This window comes from Panthera onca, chromosome A1 (genome assembly GCF_046562875.1).
Source record: "Panthera onca isolate mPanOnc1 chromosome A1, mPanOnc1 haplotype 2, whole genome shotgun sequence".
Classification (NCBI taxonomy): domain Eukaryota; kingdom Metazoa; phylum Chordata; class Mammalia; order Carnivora; family Felidae; genus Panthera; species Panthera onca.
Window position 1 is genome coordinate 221,973,807 of NC_138339.1, and position 9,680 is coordinate 221,983,486.

Consider the following 9,680-nt stretch of genomic DNA (forward strand, 5'->3'; position numbering starts at 1 on the left):
TAATAATGCTTATTTAATTTTGTCCCCTCATTACATTAAGATACAGACACTGGGTTTGTTTTGGTTTGTTTTGAGAGCGTGAGCGGGGGAGGGGCAGAAGGAGAGAGAAGAATCTGAAGCAGGCTCCATGCCCAGTTCGGAGCCCAGCATGGAGCTGGACGTGGGTCCTAACGTGGGGCTTGATCTCCTGAACCGTGAGATGGTGACCTGAGCCTGAATCAAGAGTCGGATGCTCATCCGATTGAGCCACTCAGGCACTCCTACAGATGCCTGTTTTTAAGAGAAGATACTATTTCTCTTGTACTGGTTTGGAGCTCTTTTATAGTGGAGTTCAGAACCCTTCTGATGGTATAGGTTGAAATCTGTACACAAACTTTAAAAGATGTTTACTTGTCTTCCATTAACATATATCTATACTGAACAGTAAGTACTCCCAACGGGAGAAGTACTTATTTCTAACATGATGTTTTGCTTTACAGAATTCAATTCGCCATAATCTGTCCCTACACAGCAAGTTCATTCGTGTGCAGAATGAAGGAACTGGAAAAAGTTCTTGGTGGATGCTCAATCCAGAGGGAGGCAAGAGTGGCAAATCCCCTCGGAGAAGAGCTGCGTCCATGGACAACAACAGTAAATTTGCTAAGAGCCGGGGCCGAGCTGCTAAGAAAAAAGCATCCCTGCAGTCTGGCCAGGAGGGTGCCGGGGACAGCCCAGGATCTCAGTTTTCTAAATGGCCTGCGAGCCCTGGCTCTCACAGCAATGATGACTTTGATAACTGGAGTACATTTCGCCCTCGAACTAGCTCAAATGCTAGTACTATTAGTGGGAGACTTTCTCCCATTATGACCGAACAGGACGATCTTGGAGATGGGGATGTGCATTCTCTGGTGTACCCACCATCTGCTGCAAAGATGGCTTCTACGCTACCCAGTCTGTCTGAGATAAGCAATCCTGAAAATATGGAAAATCTTTTGGATAATCTCAACCTTCTGTCATCACCAACGCCATTAACTGTTTCAACCCAGTCTTCACCTGGCACCATGATGCAGCAGACACCGTGCTACTCATTTGCACCTCCAAACACCAGTCTGAATTCGCCCAGCCCAAACTACCAAAAATACACATATGGCCAGTCCAGCATGAGCCCTTTGCCCCAGATGCCTATGCAAACACTTCAGGACAACAAATCGAGCTATGGAGGTATGAATCAGTATAACTGTGCACCAGGACTCTTGAAGGAGTTGCTTACTTCTGACTCTCCTCCCCACAATGACATTATGACAGCAGTTGATCCTGGGATCGCCCAACCCAACAGCCGGGTCCTCGGTCAGAATGTGTTGATGGGCCCTAATTCGGTCATGTCAACCTATGGCAGCCAGGCATCTCATAACAAAATGATGAACCCCAGCTCCCACACCCACCCTGGACATACCCAGCCAACATCCGCAGTTAACGGGCGTGCCTTGCCCCATGCGGTCAACACCATGCCCCACACCTCGGGTATGAACCGCTTGGCCCCCGTGAAGACAGCTTTACAAGTGCCTCTGTCCCACACCATGCAGATGAACGCGCTGGGGGCCTACTCCTCGGTGAGCAGCTGCAATGGCTATGGCAGGATGGGCCTTCTCCACCAGGAGAAGCTCCCAAGTGACTTGGATGGCATGTTGATTGAGCGCTTGGACTGCGACATGGAGTCCATCATTCGGAACGACCTTATGGATGGAGATACGTTGGATTTTAACTTTGACAATGTGTTGCCCAACCAAAGCTTCCCGCACAGCGTCAAGACGACGACACATAGCTGGGTGTCAGGCTAAGAGTGAGTTAGTGAACAGGTAAGATCACCCCCGTGTCAAAAGACCTTCTGAAGCCAGGACTTAAAAGAGAGGAACACGGTAACTTGCCACATATCTTCCATGGTTGGGACTTTTCCTGATGTCAGCTGGCTGTTCCTTGCAGAGAGGCATCTTTTATCATTCTTTCTTTGCCCTTTTTGCAGCTTATAATTTTTTTTTCTTTGAGCTTAAGCATAAGGAATTTTCCTCTGACTGCTTTAAAGATTTCTTTTGACAGTTAGATGGCTGCATCTTTTTAGTAACTCTTCAATAAATGAATACGTTTGATACAAATCAAATGCTGCAGGTTTTTTTTATAAGTGGAATTTTTCCCATTGAAAGATTTCAGAGCTGTTTGAGAAAGCTCTGGCTCCCCCCCGCCCCCCCCCAAGTATGTCTGTCACTCTAATACGTTAAATCGAATTGATTTTAATTCGGCTGTATTTTCATTGTGTGTTTTTTCTAGGCTACACTTAAAAGTACTTCAGACTGTCTGACAGCAGGAACTGAGAGAAGCAGTCCAAAGATGTCCTTCACCCCTCCTTTTCGTTTTCTTGATTAAAAAAAAAAAAAACAAACAAAAAACGAATTTCTTTTTTCCTTTCGTCAGACTTGGCAGCGAAGACACTTTTCCTGTACAGGATGTTTGCCCGATGTTTGCAGGTTATGTGCCGCTGTAGATAAGGACTGTGCCATTGGAAATTTCATTACAATGAAGTGCCAAACTCACTACACCATATAATTGCAGAAAAGACATTCAGATCCTGGTGTGCTTTCAAGTTTTGTACATAAGCAGTAGCGACAGAACTGTATTTGTGTGTGTTTTTGTTGTTGTTGTTGTTGTTGTTGTTGTTTTTTAAAAAATATCCATTTGGTCCAAGGAAAGTTTATACTCTTTTTGTAATACTGTGATGGTCTCATGTCTTTGATAAGTTAAACTTTTGTTTGTACCACCCGTGTTCTGCTGAACAGACGAACCACAGAGAACCAAGCTCTCCATCCTGCGCCTCCAAGGGACAGCTTTGGGCCTGTTCACATGGCCACTTCACATGAGAACCAATAGCCTGTTATCAATCTGCTGAATTAATGGACTTGTCAGACACCTTCGGGGGAAAAAATAGATTAAATGCCAGCCTTGTACAGGTCTTTTCTATTTTTTTGTTTGTTTATTTTGTTATTTGCAAATTTGTACAAACATTTAAATGGTTCTAATTTCCAGATAAATGATTTTTGATGTTATCGTTGGGACATTTTTGGAATAGATATTGAACTGTAATGTTTTCTTAAAACTAGAGTCTACTTTGTTACATAGTCTGCTTGTAAATTTGTGGAATCCCAGATATTTGAGGCAGCATCCATAATTTTCATTTTGTATTTCTAACTGGATTAGTACTAATTTTATACGTGTTTAACTGGTTTGTACACTTGGGGATGCTACTTGGTGTTGTTTCTGACTAATCTGAAAATCATTGTAATTAGTACTTGCATACTCCACGTTTCTGGCTCTGTTCTGGCAGGAGAGTGATGGTTAGTTATGGACATTTTGCGTTTCATGTTTAGGAGAACTTAGTAAGCTTTTATGTATGTGTTTTAAAGAAATTCCATCTGCTCCTGTTATCCCGTGAACTAAGTGCACGGTGTTTCAGGGACTCCTGAGGGGCCTCGTGATGTTTGTAGATCAGAAAGGGAGACCCGAGTCTAAAACCATGCTCCTCTCTCAAACTGGGAGTTTGGATCAACTTAACCTTTTGGAGTTGAGCTTCAGCAAATGTTTTCCCTCCTATTTCTGTGCTCTTATTTTGGTCTAGGTGGAGGTTGGTTTGATAGCTCTGCCTTGAAGGATTATGTTAAGACTCACACTTCATTCCTCTCTCCCTTCTGTCCTGCAGATTACTTAGCACACTGTGGAAATTTAGGTGGAAGGAGGAAAATTTAAAATAGGACTTCAGTGATTTGCAGAATGCTTTGTGTCCCTGAGTGCAGATGGCTACCAAATGGACTAGAGCTTGTTTAAAAATTGGGGCAATTAATTTGAAAGCCGACAAACCAGCTATAGGTTGTATATTTGAATTTATTGTAAAACCTCTTATTGTAAGTTAGAATTGGAGAATTTCCTTAGCCTTTAGCAACCTAAACTACAATGCTGCATCATTATGTTTTAATATTTTGCAATTACCTGTAACTGACAGACTAGGTTAATTGGCTTTGCATCCGTCAGTATTTTCAAGTCTTGTGGAATGCCCTAAGTCAGCACAATAGAAGGAGCAGGTGCACAAAAATGTTCCTCTTGCCTTCTTGAGAAGGCTCTGATTTCTTTCTGTGTACTTAGCCCAGATCACACTTGCTTTGTCTTGCATGTGGATTGCCGATCTGTTGGCTTGGTCTTTCCTACATGTTTAACGAGAACACAAGTGTTCCTGAAAGATTTCCTATAGGAGGCCAGCTCTGTTGTAAGCTTCCCACTGTGACTTCTACTGTCTTGAAAGTTCATTAAACAGCCACCTGGCCAACCATCCTTACTGCTAGCCACTCCAAAATATGTCTGGTTTTGGAAACCCTAGTTCCTCTAAGCAGTGCCTTCTGCATATGTAATAGAACTTGTTGGTGCCAGAGTACTTGGGTTCTCTACTGTGTCCAGCTTCTTTCCTCCTCCTATGCCATCACATGGTGAGCCTCAGAGCCCCTGTTTGTTCATTAAAGAGGCAACTCCAGCAGAAATCACTCTTAAAATCTTATTACATCCTAGAGTAACTTTTAAAAAGATGTTTCTTCCTCCTGAGTCTGTGTAAATACCTCTTTTTTTTTTCTGCAGATTTTTGTGTTGAAATTCTCATGAATCTTGAGTATCTCTCTGGGGTACAGTGAAGTCCAGTGAAAGGCACCTTGTCTATTTTGAAAACAAACATTATGTGACCTCTGGTAATACTTTTTCTGTACGAATACTGACTTTCTTGAGTAATTAGTATATCAGTTATTGTACATGATTGCTTTGTGAAATGTGCAAATGATATCACCTATGCAGCCTTGTTTGATTTATTTCCTCTGGTTTGTACTGTTATTAAAAGCATATTGTATTATAGAGCTATTCTGATATTTTAAATATAAAGTATTGTTTCCGTAATATAGATGTATGGAATATATTTAGGTAATTAGATGTATTACTTGCAAAGTTCCGCTTCGACAAACTGACAAAGTCTAAATTAATTAGCAAATGTTGTATCCCAGTGGGCAGTAAATCAATGGAGCATACTGAGAAGAGGAGAAGGACACTTGAAATGGAAAAAAAAAAAAAAAGTTTTCCAAAGGTATACAATTTGGACATGTTCAACTGCTGGGTATATGTTACCAACACCTCCCTCCCTCCCCCCAGACTTACTTGAAACTCTCACACTCAGCTCTTACGAGTTCTTAATTTATAACTGACTTTTAAATGAGAAGTTTCTCTTGTGGTTTTGGTCTGGGAGTTAATTGTTCATTAAAAAAAAGGCAGTGTGGTTTATGCAAACAAAACAGCCTTGCATTACTCTTGGCCTCCTCCTTGAGGGTGGTGTGCACGGCCTGGCAGTGTGGCCAGGTGTGGCCACCGGAGTCCTGTCGGGATGCGGTCACATCCCCCCCCGCATTTCACTACTCGAGTTCAGTAACAGCACAGATTCCACGTTCCTGTTCCGATACTCTCTGAGAAGTGCCTGATGATGCTGATGTACTTACAGACACAAGAACAATCTTTGCTATTATTGTATAAAGCCATAAATGTACATAAATTCTGTTTAAATGGTTTGGCGTCTTTCTTTCCTAATTGTGCAGAATAAGCTCTTTATTAGTGTTTTGTTGTTGTTTTTTAATGTGTACCTTAAGTGAAGCCTTGTCAGCCACAGTGCCATGGTTTCTTCAAATCTGGTATTTCCTTTGGGGGGCAGGGGTGGGTTGGGGAGGAAACAGTCCATCTGAGAGTGAAGTCCCGAGAGTTGAAGAACAAGTAAAATCCCTGATAAGGAACAACTCGGGAGCCGCATCTTCGGAATGTCTGCGACGACATCCTGTGCGGTAATTCCTAGGCATATTAAATCTCATGTCAGACGGACCATGCTAAAGGGAAAAACACTTGAAGGGCAAGTTAGGAGGGCACTGAGCACTAGCGGGTGTGCGGGGAGCAGTGGCTTTCCAGGGCCGTGTGTGTCCCTACCTCACACACCTTGCCGAAGGGGGAGGAGGGACTGTGTCCTCCTTTAAGTGGCCACAGTTTGGAGGTTTATATGTTTTACTTTTCTTTTTTTCAGAAAGTGCCTGAGGAATGAGCTAGGATTAGACTAACATGGTTAAAATGCACTAAAAAAATTTTTTTTTAGCATGTATTTATCTTTTGAGAGACAGCATGAGCAGAAGAAAGGCAGAGAGAGAGGGAGTCACAGATTCCGAAGCAGGCATCCAGGCTCTGAGCTGTCAGCCGAGTCTGACACAGGGCTGGAACTCACAAAGCACGAGATCATGACCTGAGCCGAAGTTGGATGCTCAGCCAACTGAGCCACCCAGGCGCCCCCAAAACACATTTTCAAACCAGGAAAAGCCTGGTCTCCTTGCTTCTGACTCAGTTACAAGGCAAGTGAATGAATGGGTTAGAGTAGTAACAAGGAAATAGGTTATTCTAATGTTTATCTGTTTAGACACCAGAAGGTCAGTCTAGCTGTTCAGGGTTTGTTTGTTTCCCCTTCCTTCCATCAAATAGAACCCTTTCTTTAAAACACATGATAGCCCAGAGCATAGAGCAGATAAAGAAAGGCATCTTCTCCCAGACCCTGGGGCTCATGCACAGATCACTTTGAAATCTGACCTAGCCCACGTGCGGAAAAATGCCGATTGTACCACCAGGGCTCAAGCCGGCAGGCTCCTTTCATAGCCCTCCATACACATACACAGAATCGTATATCTGATGTCACGTATCGGGACCAGTTCCCAAGGTTTAACATCACTTGATAGGAGGAAGCAACTCAGCAGGAAGATTTCGCAGACAGAATCCTGGGCTGGAGCTCAGTGCTTAACGTCAAGGGAGAAACTTCTTTGGTGGCATACAGGTCCTCGCTGTGACCAGGCCGCCGACACTAGAATCGGGATGTGTACCTAGGATTGTTTCTTGGCCACCGAGCCTGCCACACTGAGGGACTCTGCCCCGGCTCCCGTTTCTTCATGTTTGAGCAGACCCCTAACAGGTGCTGGTTAAACGCACACTGGTTGGTGTGGTTAGGTGGGTGGAGTACTGCTCTCAGAGATGTATCTGCACTAAGTGGCAGTCTCTGAGTTAGACGCCATCGCATACACGTTGAACTTTTTATCATCTGTTAGCGCTCATTACAGGCCCGTGAACCTGCAGCTGGGTTGGGCCATGACCTCTAAAAGGGGGTGTAGTCCTAGGTGTCCGCAGGCCGATTTTGCTATTTCATTATTGGTGTAAAAATGACACTGGTGATAACTTCTGTACACAGACTCGAGGATGTTCTCCGGTTACTTAAACTGGAAAACGAGTGACATTTCTGTGGAATGGAAAGGGGGGGAGGTATGTAAGCTGGTGGGAGTGTAAGAAGGCCAAGGAGTCTCCTTGGTAGCAGGTGATGGATCAGGAAACCAGATGTGAAATGGGGACAGCTGAGGTGTGAGCCGAAGGTGTCTGGATGCTTTGACTAGAGGAACCTACAGAGTGGCACGGACATCCAGAAGTTCAAGAGAACTTTCGTTACTGCAGGTGGCTGGGGGAGGAGGCTTTCTTATGCGGACGCCTGGCTTTAGCAGTATGGCTGTGAGAGGGGGAAGCGCCACGCTGAGAGCATGTGGCTGTTACAGGAAGAAGGAAGGAAAGGAGATCAGGGCCAACTTTTCTCAGCTTGACTGGTGGCAGGAAAGTATCCGCTCCCCTACCCCTGCCTCCCAGTCTCCCATGGACTCAAAAGGCTAAATGCAATTTCTTGGCATCAGTACCTTTACCGCGTTGGTGTCTTCGAAAAGTGCAAGAAGTTTGCACTGGAAACCACTGGTGGAAAGCAGGGATTTACCTCCAGGAAGAGAGAGGGCAGCTTTGTGAGGGCTAAGTCACTCATTCTTTCTGTCTCATTCCCTCCGTGAACAACTTTTCAGAATTGCCATGAAACTTCAAAGTGGCAGATGGTAGCCTGGGAGCCGTGTTGGGTTTTTGTACTGCTAGAGTTTCTGCAAACATTCTTGGGACTGTAACCGTAGGGAAATGGCTGCCCCACAGGGATGACCTCAGTTGAGATCGCTGCTTAGAATCGAGCTCACGGTGGCTCATTTTAAACCCAAGTTTTCTTTCCCTCTGATGTATTGGGATAGACAGGAGGTCCATTCTGCCTTTCAGTGCCTGGTTGCAGAACATGAGCAGAAGTGCCCGTTGCTTGGTTTGTGCTGGTTTCAGGACACTTACGCCTGCAGAATGCGACCTGCTCTGATGTGTGGGCAGCGATTGGCCTGTAGATAAGGAAAGTTGAGGATACCTTCTGCCACCTGCCTTCCAGGTTTGATGCGAGGATTAGAGGATGAGGTAATGTCTGCAGATGGCTTCCTGTGTCCGGGAGAAAGACCTTGTACATGTGAGTTGGTGTCAGTGTAGGTAATAGTAGGCTTTGGGGATTTGTTTCCTTAATGGGGCTTCTGGACAGTCAGCATTTCCTGCAGGATGAGTGGGAGAGCCACTGGGTTCATTTCCATCCTCTCTCTGCATTTTTATTTGCACTCTTCTATCTCTTCAGCAGGGGAGTGTGGACAGTTGGCCAGACCCGTACTTTTTCTTTTCTTGGTAACTCCAGAAGTGCTTAGTAGGTTGTAAACCTATAATGTGGCCAGTACAAACTACCTGTGATCATGGTTTCCCACGAAGTTCTCCATGGACCCATACTGAGAAAATTTAAAGACATTTTAGGCTTCTTGACCTCACCCTGGTCGTGTGCTCCTAGTAGACTGTGGAGGCCCCCAACGCCATGTGCCCCTTTTAGGCCATGCTTTTGTGTGCTAGGGAGAAGGGCAGACAGGAGAAGCCTGATGTTGAGGAGGCCACAGTGATGTGCAGGAGTCTGATCTGGTTCATGAGAATTGATGGTTAAATTTGCCAGAAGTTTGAGAGCCGATTTTAAATACCACCATTGTTCACAATCAGATTAGATAAACTTACTATTGATTCATATTGAGAAAAAGGTAGTAAATGCTCAGAACTCACCACTAACGACTTTTGTCCTAATGTACGACAGTGTACTCTCATCTGCCCTTGAGGTATTTATGTTACCTGTCTCTGTCTGGTGGGATTATTGTTTAGTGGCCTGCTACTGCTCTGCTGAAGCTGAACACAGTTTCAGTTTAATGAATATAATTTGAATGAGGGCGAGAAAAGGTTTCACGGTAAGTCATATCAGTGAAATTTGCTGAGAAAATAAACTTATTGAGAAAGGAGTCGACCGGGATGGAAGTCCATTCATCGAATCCCGGCCGAGTCGCCACGATATGTTGGCTCCAAGTAAAAGAGTTTGGCAACAGCCAATGAAAGCATTTTGCGAGAATCGGCCTGATAGAACTTACAGTAGAGAGGATGGTATATTTTATTATGTGTAAATTGAATGCTACACATCCTTCATGGTGGTAAATTCATCATAAACTTACGTCTATCCAGGCATATATTAACTTCTCCAAAGAGCGGGTTAAATATTGACCAGCACACCACTGACAGTGTCATAAAGGCACCAGAGGACCGGAGGTTCGGGTGACCTAGAACAAACGGGTAGAATGGGAATAGGGGAGACGGAGAACAGGAAGTTGTGGTGAGGCCCAGGGTGTGGTCAGCACAGTGGG

General features: G+C 44.5%; 1 protein-coding gene across 1 annotated transcript in view; it reads left to right on the forward strand.

Annotated features, from left to right (window-relative positions):
• Positions 1–5,604, forward strand: part of FOXO1 (forkhead box O1) — a 94,663-nt gene extending 89,059 nt beyond the window's left edge. Inside the window, exons 2-3 of the mRNA XM_060637283.3 lie at positions 480–1,835; positions 2,302–5,604. Of these exons, the coding sequence (XP_060493266.1) occupies positions 480–1,817 (1,338 nt within the window). The 3' untranslated portion in view covers positions 1,818–1,835; positions 2,302–5,604. The remainder of the gene's footprint in view (positions 1–479; positions 1,836–2,301) is intronic.
• Positions 5,605–9,680: the final 4,076 nt, after the last annotated feature.